Source organism: Canis lupus, chromosome 26 (genome assembly GCF_048164855.1).
Source record: "Canis lupus baileyi chromosome 26, mCanLup2.hap1, whole genome shotgun sequence".
NCBI lineage: Eukaryota > Metazoa > Chordata > Mammalia > Carnivora > Canidae > Canis > Canis lupus.
Window position 1 is genome coordinate 44,325,942 of NC_132863.1, and position 20,023 is coordinate 44,345,964.

Here is a 20,023-nt window from a genome sequence, read left to right on the forward strand (position 1 = left end):
CACCCCCTCCCTCCTGCCTTAAAGGTGCGATTATGTGAGGGTGTGATGTCTGGGGCTGTAGCAGCCGGCTTGTAACCATGAGGTAATGGGCGAGAGGAATTCGAGGATGGAAGCGAGACATAAACCTCAAGGATACCAAAGTGATATCACTGCGCCATGACTCCAAACTTGGAATCACCCCCCACCCCAAAGTCTTGCTGTTATAGGAGATAATATGTTTTTAATGCTGAAGCCACTGTTGGGCAGGTGTGTTCTGTGACGTAGAACACGTCCTAAAGGAGACGTCTGAAGCAGGGAGCGGGCTCTGGGAGGCATATACCTCACAGCATCGCCCGACCCTGAGGGTGATGCTAGTGGTTAAAGGTAAGCATTTGGATCCACTATGAATCCTGAACCTCAACCAAGGACATGACCTCATGGGCAGTGGAAGCAGCAGCAACGTGCCCGACCCCCAAGGAAAACTGGCTCCGAGATTCCACACAGAGCCAGCGTGTGTCCATCTAGCTCCAATGTGGCTTCTGAAGGGATTTTTTTTTTTAAGATTTTATTTATTTATTCACAAGATACACACAGAGAGAGGCAGAGACATAGGTAGAGGGGGGAGAAGCTGGATCCATGCAGGGAGCCTGATGTGGGACTCGATCCTGGGACTCTGGGATCATGCCCTGAGCTGAAGGCAGACGCTCAACCACTGAGCCACCCAGGCATCCCTGAAGGGATTTCAAGGGTAATTTCCACTCTGCTCAACTTCTGTCCAACCCACTGGCTACAGCCTAGCCCCACGGGAGGGGTGACTGCAACATCACAGGCCTCTTGTCAAAGTCTGCAATGGGGGGTGGGACATAGCTGGGGGGCTCAGTCGGTTGAGCATCCAGCTCTTGGTTTTGGCTCAAGTCATGATATTGGGGTCACAGGATCGAGCCCTGCATTGGGCTCCACACTTAGAGAGGAGTCTGCAATAAGGACTCTCCCTCTCCCTCCCTCCCCCAACTCGTGCTGTCAAATAGAAAAAGAATAAGTATTTTTAAAAAATCTGTAATGAGAGTTGTAAAAAAAAGAGAAGTATAATTTTTAAACTGTGGAGTCCACCTACAGAAATGCCGTCTTGGATACAAGGGCCCAGGCCAGGTTGAGAGAGGGATTCAAAAGTCCCCCGATCCCACACCCCGCAGAGTGTTGCAGCTGGCAGACCAGTGAGCACATCAGGGGCTAGCCCATCACCATGTTCACGGATGGGCCTAGAAGAGACTACAGCAGATGGTGCTCCAGAGGCAGCCCCGGGAGCGGCCCCCGTTTGCTGAGAGCTCCCTGTTACTATCTGGCTTGGTCCAGGGGCACTGAGCTCTGAGCCACGCTGCCTAACAGGATAACTGCTATGGACCGAACTGTGCCCCCCAAATTCACATGTTGAAGTCCTAACCTCAAAATGATGGTATTAAGAGATGGGTCTTCAGGAGATACTAGGTTTAGACGTGGTCATGAGCATAGGGGCCCCTGCAAAAGTTAGTGTCCCCCCAAAGAAGAAGAAGAGACTGAGGACACCTGGGTGGCTTAGTCAGTTAAGCATCTGCCTTCAGCTCAGGTCATGATCTCACGGTCCTGGGATCGAGTCCCGCAGCACGGTCCCTACTCAGTGGGAAGCCTGCTTCTCCCTCTGCCTCCGCTGCCCCCCCTGCTTGTTTTCTCTGTCTGTCTGTCTGTCTCTCTCTGTGTCAAATAAATAAAATCTTTTAAAAAAGAAGAGGAAGAGATTGGAGCTCTGGCTCCCAGCCTTGTGAGCATGGACGCAGCCAGTCATCTGCAAGCCAGGGAGAGAAGCAGATCCAACCACGCTGGCAGGCTCATCTCAGACCTCCAGCCTCCACAGCCGTGGGAAAATACATGTCTGTGCTGTAAGCCCCCGGGGGTACGTGCTCTGTTCTGGCCCAAGCTGACCAAGGCAGAAACTGAGGCCTTGAGCACCCTTGTGTCACCCGCCTGAGGTCACACATCAGTGCCCAGGGACTCAAAGCCAGATGGACCTGCTGTCCCCAAAGGTGGACAAGAGACTGGTCGTGCCCCACCTCTGCTCTCCTCGCAGGTAGTAGCAAATGTGAAATCATGCTAACGGCTGGTGTGGGTAGGACCTCATTTAAGATGAAGAAATGGGAAACTCCTGGGTGGCTCAGTAGTTGAGCGTCTGCCTTCGGCTCAGGGTATGATTCCGGGGACCCTGGATCGAGTCCCACACGGAGCTCCCTGCAGGGAGCCTGCTTCTCCCTCTGCCTGTGTCTCTGCCTCTCTCTGTGTTTCTCATGAGCAAATAAAATATTTTAAAAACTAAGATGGAAATAAATTAAATAAATAAATAAACAAACAAACAAACTAAGATGGAAACGCCACCCCACTAACTCTGACATACATGGGATTCAGGGGGGAAAAAAATCAAAAAACAAAAAACAGGTAAAACTTTACTGTGAATTTTTCATTAATTAATTAATTAATTAATTAGGAATAGGCCAGTTCCCGGTAAAGTTTATAAATCTGAGGGGTAGGGATCCCTGGGTGGTGCAGCGGTTTGGCGCCTGCCTTTGGCCCAGGGCGCGATTCTGGAGACCCAGGATCGAATCCCACATCAGGCTCCCGGTGCATGGAGCCTGCTTCTCCCTCTGCCTGTGTCTCTGCCTCTCTCTCTCTCTCTCTCTGTGTGACTATCATAAATAAATAAAAAATTTAAAAAAAAAAAAAATATAAATCTGAGGGGTTGTTTGTGCCCTAAGCTGGTGGGCACACGTAGAGCTGGGCCTGATGATGGTTCGGTGTTTCCTTAAAACTGCCTCGATAAAGACAGATTGTAATCGGCAAGAGGCAACTTTCTAGTATAACAGGATTGGTCGTACGAAAACCAGCTTCCTGGTTTATCTCGTGTCTGGGTAACACAGTTGAGCTTCCGGCTTCACCACGGGGTATCACAGCTAAGGGTGGACCACCCTCAACCCCAACCCTGCAGAGCTCAGCGGTGGGACACACGCACACCCCACTGTCACTCCCAGAGCGAGCCGGCGCGTGTCCCACTGCCCTGGACGCCCAGAGGAGCTGCACCCAGGCCTGGCACCTGCAGGCCACTCCCCCTGGTCCAATGTTCCTGGGCACCTGGCGCCTCGCAGGCACCGTACCTGGCTCTCCTGCCTCCACGCAGGGGACCCCCCCAGCTACCCATGAGGCAGGCACCAATATTAACACAAAGGAGGAAACGGGGACCCAGAAGATAATCACCTGCTAACAAGTCGCAGAAATAGGATTTAGAGTCATGGGGTCCGACCCCAGAGCCAGGCTTAACTACCACCTGAGATGTTTTAGGAGAATTTAAAAAAAAAAAAAAAGCAAAAAACAAAACATGGAGATGAGGCTACTAGGACCAGGCAAATTTAGGAAGAGCCAAGCACTGAGCTCCAGCACCCTAGTGGGGATACACGATGCACACCCCACGTTACAGATGCCGAGAAGCCATCAGAGCAGCAATCTGTTTAAAGCAGAGTTTCCTCGAGCTACAGGAGCCCCTCTGCACATCCAGGAGGACACAGGGTGCACTGTGTCACTGGTCGTCCGCAGAGGGGTAAGGAGGGCAGGTAAAATCAAGCTGTTTAAATTTTTATCCCTTCCCAGGTAGAGGGGCCGGGCAGTAAGCAGGGGTCAGCAAACTTCTCGAACGGGCCAGACGCTAAGTATTCCAGGGCTCTGGAGAACCTAGCCTCTGCTGCCGTGACCTCCCTCCCGCTGCAGGGGGAAAGCAGATGCAGATGATACATCAGTGAGCATGTCCCAATCAAGCCTTACAGATGCTGGAATTTGAATTTCATCTAATTTTCAAATGTCATGAAACATTATTCTTCTTTTGATCATTTATCACCCTTTTAAAAATTACGTAAAAACCATTCTTGCTCACAGGCTGTGCAAAAACAGATGGAGGTTTGGATTTGGCCCGTGGGCCGTGGTCTGAAGCCAGCAGCTTTTTTCTCTGCTCGGAGGAGCTCTGGCACTAGCTGCGATGCCCCTGCAAACACGAGGCTTCTCTGCTGCCCTCCCGCCCCCCGCCCATGAGTTACCTGCCCACAGAGGAGAACAGGTAAGAGAGGTTATTGCCCTAATTGCTCCTGACAAAAAAAAAAAAAAAAAAGAGGGACCATTTTTAAGTGTGTCTTTAATCATCTTTTAGCATCAGGGAGCAAAAAGCATTGTAAAACCATCTTGGTTCCCAGGACATGATGCTTCTCTGCAGAGACGGGATCTCCATCTTCGTCCCGAGGGTGTTTCGAACCCAGGCAGGCCGTGATCCCAGGACAGGGCTCACATTTTGATCGCGATCTGTGTTCCTTTCACCCGGAAAATAATCCATCAGTCTAGAAATGCTGGCTTCCCCCGTTCACTGCCATGGGCCAGAGGGTTTGAAGCACAAGCTCTCAAATCAATTGCCAAGTTTGAGGAAAGTCACCCTCAACCGGCTGTTTGCAACTGGGGGCAGTTTTGCTCCCCGCCCCTCCCTCACCCCGGGGACACTGGCAACGTCTGGAAACATCCTTGACTATCCCAGCGTTGGGCTGGGGTGCCCCAGGCATCTGATGGGTAGGAGCCAGGGATACCGCCCCACGTCCAGTAACACACAGGACGGCTCGCACAACAGAGAACTGTCTGGCTAAAAATGTGATTGTGCCAAGGCTGGGAAACCCTGCCCTAAATCTGCCTTTAAAAAGCCATCTCCCAGGTCGTAGGGTGTTTGAGCCACAAGAGACCCAGAGACTTCTGGATCCCCTTTCCCATCCCCTCCTCCCCCACCACCCACCAAGTATATTAAGACAATGAGGAGCTCAGGGTTCGAGTTGGTATAAGGCAAGTAGCTTCATTTATTGTTTCCTCCTAAAGGAAATGACCAACTGGTGCCTCCACCCTATAAACATTTACTAGCCCTGGAAGGTTCTGAGGCCCCACTGCCATGTTTAAGGGCTTCTCTCTCAACAAATGTTAGGTCACGTCAGTCCGACGGTGGAACCTGAGAAAGGGGAAGATGATGGGGGCCTTTTACAAAGTTCAGGACCAGGAGGAAAACCGAGAGCCCTAACCCGACCTCCCCACCCCGTCTCTTGCGCTCTCATAAACGAATGTCTGCTTCACACCGGGCATCTTATGAACAGAGGCAGCAAGCATTTTAAAGGTCTCGGGGCTCAGCTGCACAGGGTTTTCATTTGCCAGCCGAGTCCCTGTCGTGCGAGTGGGTCTGCAGATTGATGGGTTATTGGCCCTTGGGGCACAAGACCCTGAACACACTCCAAGACTGGCTCTCCGGGAGGGTTTCCCGGTTCCTTGGGGTTTGGGGGGAAAAAAAAACATAATCACAAAGAAGGCAGAGGAAAAGTGTAACAAGCATCCGGGTGCCCACAACTGAGCATTAATGAGAGTTAATATCCCGGTTGTATCCTTTGCCGATAAACTCCTTGTTTTAGAAGAACTTCAGATTTACAGAAAAGTTGCAAAGATGCCGCAGAGATTAGGAGCAGGCTCGCCAGCTTCCCCCAGCGCCAACATCCACCAGAACCATGGGACACTTGTCAAAGCGAAGAAGTGCACATCACTGTTCATTTCCACTTACTATTAACTAAACTCCAGATTGTTTTTTAAATTGCACCAGTTTTTCCACTGCGGTCCATGTTCCGTTCCAAGATCTAATCCAGGATACCACATTGTACTTCCTAATGGCTTCTTAGTAAAAGAAAGAAAACCGTGAAGGGAACAGTCCGAGTTTATTTAAAATTTCTCCCTAATTGCATCCCACGCCGCGCCCCCCAACCCCCTTCCATCTCCCTAGAGGCAGCTGGCCTGAGTCCTGCTGCCCGTGTCACGTTCCCCTGGTGTGATCACGTATGTATGGCCCACGAATGACATATAATATTACCTGGTGCCCTCCTGAGTGTGTGTGTTTTGACACAGGGATAAATGGTTACACCCTAAGCGTCCTTCCACAACTTGCTCTGTCCCTCTTGACAGTGTCTGGAATCGGTATTGATACCTCAGAAAGAAGTCCTTCCATTCCCTTTCTGATTTATTATAAATTTACAAATAAATTTATTACAAATCTATTTCTCCAATCTCCTGTTCATGGGCACTTAGACTATTAATGATTTCATACTATTACAAACTATGCAGTATTTATTCTGGTATATCCATGGTCTTGATGGATATCTGTAGTGTCTTGAGGTATTGCTATGAAAATGCCAATCTCGGGATCCCTGGGTGGCGCAGCGGTTTGGCGCCTGCCTTTGGCCCAGGGCGCGATCCTGGAGACCCGGGATCGAGTCCCACGTCGGGCTCCCGGTGCATGGAGCCTGCTTCTCCCTCTGCCTGTGTCTCTGCCTCTCTCTCTCTGTGACTATCATAAATAAATAAAAATTAAAAAAAAAATCTCTTTAAAAAAAAAAAAAAGAAAATGCCAATCTCCAGCTGCCTCTGGAGTTTTCCCATCCAAGGAGGGTGGGTGTCTGCAGGAGCCCCAGGACATGGCACTCAGGACGGGACCCTCAGCCCTGACTATTGTTTGAAGTCAGAGAGATGGCGGAGGGGGAGTGATGGTAAACGGGACGGAGAGTGAAAGAGAAAGGTAGGGCAGCCCTGGTGGCGCAGCGGTTTAGTGCCGCCTGCAGCCAGATGTGATCCTGGAGACCCGGGATCGAGTCCCACGTCGGGCTTCCTGTATGGAGCCTGCTTCTCCCTCTGCCTGTGGCTCTGCCCCTCTCTCCCTGTCTCTATGAATAAATAAAATCTTTAAAAAAAAAAAAAAAAGAAAGAGAAAGGTATACACTGCTCACCTCTATCTTCCCCTTCAGGACCCCAAGCCACAAGGTCAAGGGCTCGGTGTGTGCTTCAATGGCCTCAACACCACTGTCCTTGTGTGTCCCCCCCTTAACCCCCATTCACACACATCCACGGGAGTAGGAGGAAAGAGTGTATGGCTTTACCTTCAGAAAGAGCTGGGTTCGAGGGACGCCTGGGTGGCTCAGTGATTGAGCGTCTGCCTTTGGCTCAGGCGTGATCCTCGAGTCCCAGGATCGAGTCCCACATCGGGCTCCCTCATGGAGCCTGCTTCTCCCTCTGCCTGTGTCTCTGTCTCTGTCTCTCTCTCTCTCCCTCTGTCTTTCATGAATAAATAAATAAAATCTTTAAAAAAAAAAAAAAAAGAGCTGGATTCGAACGTCAATCCCACCACTTCCTCTCTAGGCAAGTTTGGGCTCCCACCAGTTCCTTCCTCCCTAAAATGGAAATGATCCCACTCGCTTTGCAGAATGCCGAGAGAATTAACCGAGAAGCCCCATAAAGAAGGGTACCACAAATCCATCACTGCTACGGAAAGATCTCAACCCTCCCACTTTATCACTATGATTTATTTCAGCAACGCATGTAGGTAACGAAGGACTCTCTGAAGTCCGTTTCTAGATTCAGCCCTGCAAGATTCTTTCTGCCTGGACCAGGGATTGCCTCTGAGGGCCGGGAAGAAAAGGCAGCAATCCCATTCAGGGCAAGACTTCATGACGGGCAATCGCCTGCACGACCCACACAAACGCCAGCCAGGACCCGCACCTCTCCAGCCAGGACCAGAGTCAGCCTCCTCAATTCTCTGGGTAGTGAACCGGACTAGGGCTGAAGCATGCTTTTGCTGAAAGACCAGTCCCAAAGAGGCGAGTCATTTTACAAGTGGGAATAGAGAGAAGTGGTTATTCTTGCTGAACTATGTGAATACCTCGGTGATGCAGAAACTTCTAGAAACACTGGTCTCCAGGATGGAGGGGCAAGCACCTGGGGGGATGCTGGGGGGGATCTGCTGGGATATGGGGAAAATACTACAATCATAATTATAATAAATTTCAAGGACTGATGGACATCAGGAAAGGTGGAAATTCATAATGGAGCTTTGACAAAAATCTCAGCATTAACTGGTGGATGAGACTGAAAAGAAAGGACCCCGTTGCAGCCAACAATCTCTGGGTTCCATTTCCATATTCTTCCCGGGAGACAGTCTTCCTACCATAGTGTGGCAGGCACTGGTGACATTTCCAGGGCTCCTTCCGGGGCTTCCCTCTCCAAGCCCAGGTTGATAGTTTCCCACCCACCTCTGGGCAGATGTGACTACCCGACTAGCTTTGACCAATGACATGGGAGGAGAAGTGGGGCATTCACGTCCAGGTGGAAATTTTAAAAGCCCAGGCACAAGTCACAGAGTCTTTCCCTCTGACACGGTGACCAGTGACATTCGAGAGGGGGTCAGCCCCATCAGCCAGGGGACCTGAGCACCCTCCCACCTGGCCAAAGTGCAGAGGCCCCTACGAACCCACAATGGAGCCATAACTTTATACGAGAGAAAAAACCTCTGTGGCTTTACCCCACCAAGACTGTGAGGTCTTTGTTATCACATGATGACTTCATTTGTGCCACACAGACAAATGAAGGATGAAAATAATCAAAACGTAGGACCAGGCCTTTAGCTCGCTGATCTCACACTGCCGAACCACGATTTTGAAAGACACCAAATTCTATCCATAACATTAACTCATTTATGAGGGCAAAAAAATTTTTTGAAGATTTCATTTTATTCATTCGTGAGACACACAGAGAGAGAGGTAGAGACACGGGCAGAGGGAGAAGTAGTAGCTCCCCCACGGGGAGGCCAACGCAGGACTCGATCCCGGAACCCTGGGATCACTACCTGAGCCAAAGGCAGATGGACGCTCAACCACTGAACCACCCAGGTGCCTCTGTGAGAGCAAAATTGAATGTGTCTTGTTCATTAAAAGCATAATTTTGTCTGTCTTAATAATGACCAATTAGTTAAAATGTGATTAACATTCAAACTTTTATCTTGAGTGCCTCCTCCTTAAGTTTTATATTTTAGTCTACATTGTATAAAGTAAGAAAACTAGACTACAGCAGTAGGATTTATTTCTGTTTAGGGCAAGGACCCACAAACTTACTGGCGGGGATGAAATCACAAAGCATTTAGAAGATGCTGCCTTAGAACAAACACCTTCAACGCATCCATGCACATGAATAGCCAATATCTGAGCACCTCCCGTGCCATGAGAATTTGGCGAGGCAGTGCAAGAACAGGATAGTAAGAACGTCTGAAAAAACAGTCAAGAAAGGAGTCCTTTATCAAAGGCCAAACACAAGTCATTGAAACCACAGAGTAGCTCACTTGCCTCTGTTGGCAACGTTACATTGCCGGGCAGATGAGCACTGGGACGGGGATAGAATCGGTCTAAGCCGACTGTCACGCTAAGTGTTTAGATTTTATTTTTTCATTTTTTTTGCAAACTACATAAAAGCAACAGAGAGGCTGGCATTACAAGACAGTACAGGCCTAACTCTGATGCTTAAAAACACGCAAGTCCTCGATTTTGGAAACAGTGCAAGTTTTCATTCACAGCCAAATTTAATTAAGCCAGACAACAAAAGATTGGAACTTGAAAGCTACTCTGGGGAGATAAAGATGTGAAAGAATAACACGTGACCTCAAAGATGCAGGGAAACCTAATACTCACCGAGTCAGATTTTTCAAACAGTACAGAAAGAGCTGAAGGGAATTTACAGGAAGCCTTGAGTGATTAAGCCCACCCCTTGTCTCGGGCCCTGGAGACGTTCTCTTTCGTCCCTCCTGCCCCCCCACCCCCAGGGTCTCCAGAGGCTTCTAAACGCACTGAATCCACATGGGGCTTTGTTGTGGCCTCACCCCAGCCGGGGGAGTTGGGGGGCAGCCTTGCACCTGCTCCAATAAAGAGTGGGGAGGCTGTACTGTTCTGTTAATGAATGCTTTGGGCTTGTCACTCCCTTGAAGGAAAAGACAATTTGTACTTTGACCATCTTCCAGAAGGGGTGGGAAGAAATACTTCAGTCATGTGCTTTTTTTTCTTTTTATTTATTTATTTTTTTTGAAATTAAAACTTTTGATTTTGGAATACTTTTTGACTTAGAGAAAAGTTGCAAATAGAGTACAGAGAGTTCCCTCTGTACCCCTCACTTTGAGTTTCAGTTTGCCTAGTAGTAAAATTTTTAAATACCTATAGATGCTAAAAGCAAGGGAAGGAGCATTATACTCTATTTATCCTCAAATAAGTTTGGTGTTCTCTTTAAAAAAAAAAAAAAAAGATTTTATTTATTTATTCATGACAGACACAGAGGCAGAGACACAAGCAGAGGGAGAAGCAGGCTCCCCGCAAGGAGCCCGATGTGGGACTCAGTCCGGGATCCTGGGATCACACCCTGAGCCAAAGGCAGACACTCAACCGCCAAGCCACCCAGGCGTCCCTAGTGTTCTCATTCAAATTCCAAAGATCTCTGAAAGAGGGAAAGGTGTGTGTGCAAATACACATTTTGGGGGCCGTTTTTTTGACATCTTCAAAATAACGTGGGTGGCTTAATCTCAACATTTTAAGATTAAGTATTTAAAAACTGCTATTGAAAAAAAATAATGATAAATTTTAAAAAATTAAAACTGCTATTGGGGGCACCCGGTAGCTCAATCAGTTATGACTTGGACTCTTGGTTTCGGATCAGGTCATGATCTCGGGGGCCTGAGATTGAGCCCCATATACCTTGCACTCAGCGGGGAGTCTGCTTGAGAGTGTCTCTCCCTCTCCCTCTGCCCCTCCCACTCATATGCTCTGTCTCTCTCTCTCTGTGTGTCTCAAATAAATAAAATGAAACTTTAAAAACCGATATTTGGACCGGTATAGCAAAGTGAGTAGTGATGTGGCCACCACAATAAAAACGAGAGCTACGATTTATTGTGCACCTACTGGTGCGAGACTCTACGCACCCATGTTATGATTTTGGCTTCATGAGGGAGCAGTTTATTATCCAGCTTTCTCTGAGACAAACTCAGAGACGTCAAGTAAGTTGTTCAAGGTCACACAGCTAATAGGCACCCACAGTGGAAACAGACACATGGATTTAAGCTGCCTCGAAAGAGAATCGCTGTAGATGCCGGTCCATTCTCCCTCGCCAAGTCACACCCTCGGCTGTCACCGAGAACTTCCGTTACACGGCAGTGAAGCCCCCCAACCCCCCACCCCATATATCACCCAGAATTAGCTGCAAAGTGTCAGGAAACTTGGCCAGGCAGCCCCAAGCATCAGCGAGGGCTGGAAGCCTTCACTGTGAAGCCCTTTATAGAAAGCCGCAGTTGGCAGCCCCCTCTCCTGCATGGGAACAAATTAACATTGGCATTCCAAACACAGGAAAGGAAGGAAATTGGAAACACAGTTTATACTTGGCCAGCCCTTTGAAATACTGTACCATGCTACCGACATCAATTAATGGAAAGCAGGGTTGTGCTGAGAGGCTCTGGTTTGGAAATGCATTAACACACGTTAAACATGTTTGTACAGGAACCGGATTATAAGCACCCTAGCTCCAAAACAATAAAGCAATTACCCTAAAACTGGTGCTCTCCGAGTTGTCATTAATTCAATCCACCCCACGCGGATCAGCAGAGGCTTTGCGCGGCTCCCAACAATGCCTTCTGCCACAAATGCTGAAAGGACGCATCGCACAGGCGTCTCCGAGCTGCACATAAGTAAGTGTCAAACTTCATGCGCTCCTCGCATCCCCCCCAAATCATAAACACTCCACTGGGGTGGGGGGGAGACGCGCACAGCGGCGGCCCTGGGGTTTGTCCCCGCGGCCACTCCACGCTGGGTACGCGCCATCTCTCGCCCGGGGAAGGTCAATGACCAAATATCTGTTCCAGATTAAGAAATACCAAGTCCCATTTTTGTCAAATATTATTTGTCAAGTGCCAGTCGCTGCAGACCCCAGAATTCAATTGCAGCTGAACACACAAGCTAATACCAAACGGTTCACATAAGAGCCGTGGTCATACGTGGGATCGTTTGCAGCGAAGGAACCCCCCCCCCTTCCTCTATAAACTGTTTCAGGAATTGGAAAGAAAAGCATCTGAAGCTCTGGAATAAATAAAGTACTGTGCCTTGAGCCGCCCCGTGCAAAAGACCCAGCACGCCGGGAGCGAGGACTTAAAAGGACCAAAAAGGCAAGTGCCCGCTTCACGATTTTGTAAGAGTGCCCGAGAGGAAAGATCGTAGAGGATGTGGGTGATTCTCGACGTTTCTGGCTCACGACGAAAGCATCGGCTGGTTGCTGGCCAGCCCAGCCTCCCCCCGGGGCCCTCGCCCACGGCTGTGCCCACCTGCGCGGGGCACCCGGGGTCCCGGGGACGTTCCAGGCGCCCCCGCCCTGCTCCCGCGCCCCGGTGACGTCACCCTGCAGCCCCACGCTGCTCTGGGACCCATCAAGTCCGAGCAATTTGGGTGTGTAAAGCTAAATGTGTTATCATTTTCACCACAAATTAACAGTTTCTATGTAAATATTGGTATTTCCTCACCCCATGAAGGCGAGAGGAGGCAAAATGGCACCGGCGCATTTGATTTAAACTAATTAAAAGCAGAGGGTCATGCAATTCAATATATTGATTTTACCAGTGGGACTTAAGTCTTTTATAATAAGTGTACACAGCTGCAGCACTCTCCCACCACCACGTTTTAAAGGCTAATCCTCGCATTCCTTCTGACAATAACATGACAGGTCCCACACATCCCTGACTGTGCCCTAACCCCGGTGACACTGCCAGAGTGCATTAAGGCGAAGCGTTGCAGCAGCCTGCCAAAAACAGTGTGTCGACAGCCCCCAGCTAGGTCTGAAGAGTGATTGCAAAAAAATTAACATGGCCAGCCATTCGGGCTCTCCATTCAAAATATTCATCCGGCAAAATGGATGGGCAGGCTGGGGAGGGTGGGGACTGGGGGAGCGTTAGGACACTCTGATGCTTGCGATGGGCCAAATATGACCTTACCCAATAGGGAAAAAAGATATTAAAGCGATAGGGGTGATCAATCAACTTAGATGGGACTCTCCCCGGAATGAAGTCATCACTTGCCTCTGAGTTCAGCGGACATGTGATATTCGCTCACATTGCAGGCATTCCGGCGGTCAGGGGATCGGACACCAGCTGTGTTTATCTCGCGGAGGTCTGATAGCCCTACTACGCGATGAAAGGCCCCTGAGCCGCGGCTCACAGGCCCCTTCTTCTCTCGGGGCATTCACAGAATCATCCCTTTACTGCCCGGAAATCGATCTTTATCTGGGCCGCCTCCCTTGCACCTTGGATGGACCACTACGCAACCAAACAGAGAGGCCCGGAATAAAAACCGAAAATAGCCACGCAGGCTGGCATCCGGGGCTGGGCCTTAACCTGCCTGTTTTCCAGAAGGCAAATATAAAGAAGATCAAAAAAGTTCAAATCTGGGTCACATACATCCTTGGGAAGGGAGGGGGGGACGGTGGGGGAGGGGGGACAGATCTTTGATTTAAGAACCAGGAAAGTGAGGTTTAAAAGAAGTGATTTTGAAAGGGTTGCTAAAAACACAGCTGTTGGTGCACTCCTCTAGCGAAGGCGCTCTGCAGCAAGCAAGAAAGCAGGGGGAAAGCCTGTGTGACATCTATATTAACCTCTGGCTGCTTACCAGTGAGGGCCGGCGCTCCAAGTGCTGGAATGTAGAACAGCCCCTTCCAAATTTTAACACAAGCCAGGTTACAGCTGCAAATGCCTGCAGCCCATGCTCCCTTCACGAAGCACTCCCTGAAGGAAATTTTTAAACTGTAACAGAATCTTTTTCTAATACTCTACAGTGGTAGGGCCTGTAAAGGGGCAAGAGGAGAGATCTTAATGCCAAACACTTGTCAACGAAAAGGACAGCCAGATGGTATAAAGCAAAGACTCCACAGCCTTCTCACTGCTCTTCGGCTACATTAACAAAAGCCACTTTTGTACACCGAGTCCAATAACGACCGGCTTCCAACTCCGTATTTTTTTTTTTAATTTAGCTTCGAAGATTAAAACAAATTTGGTTCTTTCATAACCTGGGCCAGAGAGGAACATGCATCACACACCCCTAATGCCAGCCGGCTTCTTTTTGAAGATTCCAAAAGGAGCTGCTGGATTTCTCCAGGGGCGGGGGGGAATGGTTAGGGGGCTCTAGCTGATTCGGTCTGCAGAACTCACGTTGCCTGGGGACAATTTCAGAGAGGGTAGCCTGTTTTGAATTCCAAAATTAAGGCTACACAGAGGAGTCGGGGGCTTGTTAATCCAAACCAGTTTACAAATCTCGCCATTGAACTGAAGAGGCCCGGGCTGAGAAGAGGTGGGTCTCCCTCCGTGGCTCGGCGAGCATTACACGGGGCTTCATCGGACGGGCCACTCTTTGTCACAAGGTGGGGTCTGAAGTCCTCATTCTCAGCACCTGGTTTTGTCGTACATTCTCCTCTAGCTCCCTCTCTAGTTTAGATCCCGCTCCGCCTGGCAAAAAGCTTGAATTCCAAGGAGGAGGACTTATAGGAACAAAAACCAGTTTGGCTGCAGACAGAAGGAAGAATAAAGGCACCAGGTCTGCAAAAGCCTTCAGAATCTGGTCCGAGGTCCCCCAGGCACGGCAGGACAGCAGCGCTATGTGGCGGAGGAAGGAGGGGGCAGTAGAGAAAGTCAGCCTCTCCCTCAGCAGCCCCCCGAAGTCGCCCCAGGCCTCCACCCCCTCCACGTGTTACCCAAGTAAGGGTCTGATATGAACAAATGACATTTTCTTATTATTGGATAAAGTGTGAGACTTAATGCACCTTTAGAAAACTTTGCATGTTACAGATCAATTATGATTTGCAGTCCAAGGAAAAACAGTTGTGCTTCCTTAGCAAACTTAGCTTCCAGATTGGTCTCCTACGCACTCCCCTCCACCGCCACTACCACCCCCAAGCCCCTGCCATACAGAAATCCCCAAGCCCCAGACAGAATGGAAGAGACAGGAGCTTTACTCGTCCCATGCTGCTGCTGAGAGGAAATAAAGGCCACCCTTAAAGTGCCTACAGGAGGAGTCTTGCCAGACTGCAGGCCAGGTCTTCACCCAACCAATTACCTCGGGTTTTAGGGACAGCTAGGGAAAGAAAACAAGACCAGTGCACACTCTGTTAAAAGCCACTGCGCCATCTAATTTGGAGTGATGTTCCAGAAAGCACGACCTGAGAAAGTCAGGACTGTCCCACAAAGCCCAAAGCCAGCCCGACTGATTAAGAGGCTCAGACAAGCCGGTCTTTGTCCTTTCAAGATGAAAGAAATGGGGCTAACGGGTTGAAAGGTGTGTGTGTACAGCCAGAGGAGGAGAACCACCCAGCTATGGCCTTCCCAAACAAGTATCGGCTTGCTCCCACCACCGAGGGGGAGCAAATAGCTTTGCCCCAAGGTTCCCAGAGGCACCCAGTCAGCAGCCTCCTCCTCCTCTGGGGTGGGGGGAACCCCGGCCACACTGCTGGTCCACAGAAGCAGCAAGGTGATTTTTGGCACTGGGTTTGCAGAAGCCAGGGCTTACAAATGCCTTTTTAATGACCCCAGCCTGGCCCTGAAGGCCACCACTGGGACCTGCGGCATTCACTGAGACTCGTGGGTGGGTACCCAACAGGACAGAGGATACCACAAATCCCTCGCCAGAGAAAGGGCCTAGCCCCAGCTAACCACCAGCTTCTGGACACTACAGAGTGTGTCCTGCTTTAATTTACATATTAATTCATATATATTTATATATGTGTGTAAGTCTTTAGTTTCTGGTATAGGTCACACATACACGTTGCAAAAAAAAAAAAAAAAAAAGAATCACACGGACAAAAGTGCAGACAATGAAAAATCAGAAATCAGACCCCAGCTCCCACTGCCCTGCCCCGCCCCCCAGTAAAACCTACTTCCAGTTGGCGGCGTCTTCTTCCAGGGGGGAACAGATGATATACAAGCGCCTACGTAACCTCACTGATCTGCACCTTGCTCTTTTCCACCTCATACATCTTGGAGATTGTTCTAAATCGGGACATATGGAGCTGCCTCCTTCTAACTGGCCGCTTAGTATAATTTAAACTTTCTTGAAGTTATTTTGGCATCTGAACCTCCCACCCCTTTCTCGCTGAAACTCGTTGCACTGTTTGATTTTCGGCTATTAGGAAGGACAGACGAAGGCGACCTTCTCCGCAGCTGGGAGCATCAGGGTGGGTCCCCGGCGCCCCGCGCCCCCACCCGCGCGCCCCGCGCCCCGCGCCCCCAGCGAGGGGCTCCAGAATCACCGCCGGGGTGACGCGGCGTCCGTGGGCGTGACTCTGCGGTCTCGATCCCGTTCGGATTTTCGCCGCAAGTAGAATGAAATCGGCTCAGGAAACAACGCTATCGGGGCGTGTTATCTCGGAAACCAAATATTTGATCGCCAGCCCTGCAGCGCGCCGCCGGGGGTTAGTTTGAGCAAGCCTGGCGGACGTGCGTGCACGGAGGGAGGAGGAGCCCCCGCGCCCCCGCCTCGGCCCCCCCAGCCCCGGCCCCCGCGGCTCGGGTCGTCGGCGAGGTCCCCCGGCCGCCCCCCGCGGCGGCTGCTCCGAGCTCCGCGCCACTCCATCGCCAAAAGCCGTGGTCTGCGCGCCACACGTGATAAACGCTGAAAATGGATTGTGCCCGCCCGGGACCTATCATTAAATATTTAAAATAGAAAGCTCGCCATGGCACCGTTTCTTCCCCAGCCCCCGCCAGGAGAGCTGAGAGCCAGGGGGCGCCGGGCCGCACGCAGGGCCCCCCCCCCAGGCGCAGGCGGCGCGCGGCACGCTCGGGCGGGCGCACCGCGAGGGCGCAGGTAGGGCGGGCCGGGGCGGCGAGGGGGCGCGGCGTCGGGGTGCCAGGTCCAGGCGGGGCCCAGGGGGGCCCCGAAAGGGCGGGAAGGCGGCTGCGCCCCGCAGGGCCCTTTAAATCCAGGTAGCCGGGGCGCGCGGGCCGGCACAGCTCACATGACCCAGCCCCGCGCTTTGAACTGAGCCGCGGCCGGCCCGGCGCCTCCAGCCCCGGAGGTGCGGCCGCCGACCTGACCCGGAGGGGGCTTCGGAGCAGCCCTCTCGTCCGCCGAGCCCCCCCCCACCCCAAGGCCGGACGAGCCCGGGCCGCCCTACCTGGGGGGCGCGCACAGCTGGGAGTCCGCCGGGGCTGGGGGTCGGAGCCCCCGGGGCGGGCGCTGCGCTTCTGCAAAGGGCCGCGAGCGTCAAGATGCAAGCAGCGGCCCCCTCCCCGTCCCAAAGCGCCCCTGGACCGAGACGCTGCCCCCACCCCCACCCCGCCTCCTGCCCTCACTCACCGAGGTTGACGAAGCTCATGACCATGTCGGCGTCGGTGAGGAAGTGGCTGTCTTGCAGGCTGGCCAGAGGGGGGCCCTGGGTGCTGAAGACGGCCTTGTAGGGGTAGGAGAAGCCCTGGCCGTCGGGCCCGCCGCCCTCCTCCACCGCCATGGCATTGTACAGGTCCAGCATGAACATGGGCGCCGAGTTGTGCTTGCCCTGGAGGTGCGGGCGCGGGCGGTGGGGCAAGCCCAGGATAGAGAGGATCTCGCGCTGCATCTCCCGCCGCTCCTGGCTGCGGAGGCGCCGGTGGATGAAGCTCGAGTGCACCTCGTTGTCCAGGCTGAAGTCGGCCAGGGCGGAGCGCAGCAGGAGCAGGGGCGCCCAGAGCGCCACGAAGCTGCGGGGCGCCGCGGCGCAGGGCGAGCGCACGTGCATCGCGCCGGCTCTACGCGCCACCCGGGCTCCGGGCCCCCGGCTCCGGGCCCCGCGCCGCCCCAGGTGGCGGAGGGGGGCAGGCGGCCGTCCGCGCCGCTCGGTCACTTGCTGCAGACGGGCCCCGCTGCGCCCGCGCCAGACATGGCCCCTCCCCGGCCGGCTGCGCTCTGCCCGGACCCCCGCCCCCCGCTCGGCGCTGGCCCCGGGGCCCCTCGCCCCGCACTCGCCCGGGCGCACCGCGGGGCTTGGAAACCGGCTGGAGGGAGCGGGCGGGCGGGCGGGCGGGCGAGGAGGCGGGCGCGGGTGGGAGGAGCAGCCAGCAGACCCGGGAGCCGCGGAGCGAGCGCCGGAGAGGCGGCGGGCGGCGGCGGGCGGCGGGCGGGCGAGCGCTCCTTCCTCCCGCTCCGCTCGCGCTCTGCCCTCGGGCGGCGGCGACCCGCGCTCTTCCGAACTCCGGCGCCGGGAGCAGGGGCCCCGGGCCGCTCCCCCAGCCGCGCGCGCCCTGGATCGCACGAGAGGCCGCCTCGGGAGCCCCAGACTGGTGCGCGCCCGGGCCTGGGAGGAGGAGGCGGAGGACGGGCTTCCAGGGGCCCCTCCCGCGCCCGCGGCCTCCCACCTGCCCTCGGCCCCGCCCTCCCCCCAGCTGCGCCCAATGGGTTCATTCATTCCTTCTACTGCGCTTTACAAATATTTACCGAGTGCCCACGGGGTGCCCGGCGCCCGGCCGAGCGCCGCGGGGATGCGGACGGGGGAATCCGAACCGGCCCTGGCCTCTCGGGGCTCGAGGTCGGGACAGGGAGGGAGGAGGCCAGAGCGACCCGTGGGATTCGTTTTGGGGCTGAGGTAGAAGAAGATGAGGGAGGGAGGGAGGGAGGGACGGAGGGAGGGGCGCAGCGCAGCAATCGGGAAGGCTTCCCGGAGGAGGAGACCCCGAGCCCCTCTCGTCCCTCTGCTCCACCAACTCGCCGTTTGCTCCAGCCACGCGGACCCCGCCGCGCCTCCCAGCACGAACCGCTAGGCTGTCTTTGCACTTGCCATTCCCTCTGCCTGGAATCCCCTTCCCTTTAATCCCTCCCACCCCCATCTGCGCCTAGCTCCGGTGGCCTCCACCTCCCCGTGCCACTTGGGTGCCACTTCCTCCCAGGTCGGGAGAGAGAAGGTGGCCTCCCCTCCTGACCCCTGTGCACATTTGTCTTCTTTTCTCTGACTTCCCTCACGGTCTGCAATTGCTGTTGGGGTTACTCGCGCCTCCCTTACCGTCTTGTGTCCCCCAACGGAAACAGAGGTGCCGCCTGGGGAAGGGGGGGAACAGGCTGGCGCTTTCTCGGTCTCCTCTGTACCCACAGCGCCTTGAACCCAGGTCCCCGTAGCTGCCTGCAGCTGCGCAGTGTTTGAGGAACGACTGTGTGGACTGCAGAATTTCTCCCCACCTCCTCCCCTGGGGGCCCCGGCTTATTTCCAAGCACTCTTCAGCTTGACTCTACATACCGGATCCCGACCCCACCCCTGGGCCCTGCCCTGCCGGCAGTGTCTGGGGAGCAGGTGGTCACCTTGCATCCCAGTCCTCCTCTGAGGGCCTGTGCCCGAGGTCCATCCCGCCAGCATCCTGAGCTGCCTAGAGCCCAGCACATCCGGCCATGGACACAGGCACCCCGACAGCCTGGAGCATGCCTTGAGACCTCCTGTGAGTTACTGCTCTTCAGGAACCCCATTCCTTCACTGCAAAAATGGGAGCAAAACAATGCAAGTGAGGCCACAAGTGAAAGTGCATCCTCGCCTCCTTCCCCTCCTGGGGCTGCCCCCACCAGGCAAATCCACAGCTTGGGGTTCCCAGATGATGGGCTAGTTGGAGGGTTGCCACGGGCAGCTTGGGATGAAAGGTGGATGGCTGAGGTGGGGAGACGAGGGTTGGCGGGAGCAGTCAGGCCAAGCCTCACTGGGGAACAGGAGAAAGCTCCAGGATTGGCAGAGAGAAACCTGACCTTCTAGAGTTTTCTGGAGCAGAGCTGGTTCTGCCCTGTAGCCCTCTGGGGGCTTTGGACAAGATGGCAGTCTGAGGGGTCACGGAGGTGGATAGGTGAGGCCAGAAGGTGGGCAAGGAGGTGAGGGATGCAAGGTTTGCAGGTCATGCCCATTCATATCACAGGCTCCCACCCGTTATTGAGGCCCCAGCTCTGAGATGCAGCAGGTCCTGAGCGCCCTGACCCTGGGCTGGGCCTCTGCCCACCTGTCAGTCGAGGCACTCTGGGAAGCCCCGTCCACCTGCCCTTTATCCATTAACTCCTTCCTTCCGCAACAATCAGTGAAGTACTTCCTGGGTGGCAAGCAGGGTGGGCTTCATGGGCGTGACACCCGTGTGGATGCCCAGGCT

At 53.4% G+C, this 20,023-nt stretch overlaps 1 protein-coding gene across 2 annotated transcripts in view; it reads right to left on the bottom strand.

Moving 5' to 3' along the window:
* BMP7 (bone morphogenetic protein 7) overlaps positions 1-17,978 on the bottom strand; it is a 92,077-nt gene extending 74,099 nt beyond the window's left edge. The window contains exon 1 of one of the 2 annotated variants that reach the window (XM_072801503.1): positions 17,235-17,949. In XM_072801503.1, coding sequence (XP_072657604.1) covers positions 17,235-17,652 — 418 coding nt within the window. In that variant the 5' untranslated portion in view covers positions 17,653-17,949. Of the gene's footprint in view, positions 1-17,234 lie in introns of both variants that reach the window. The other variant, XM_072801504.1, reaches the window with a different exon arrangement.
* Positions 17,979-20,023: the final 2,045 nt, after the last annotated feature.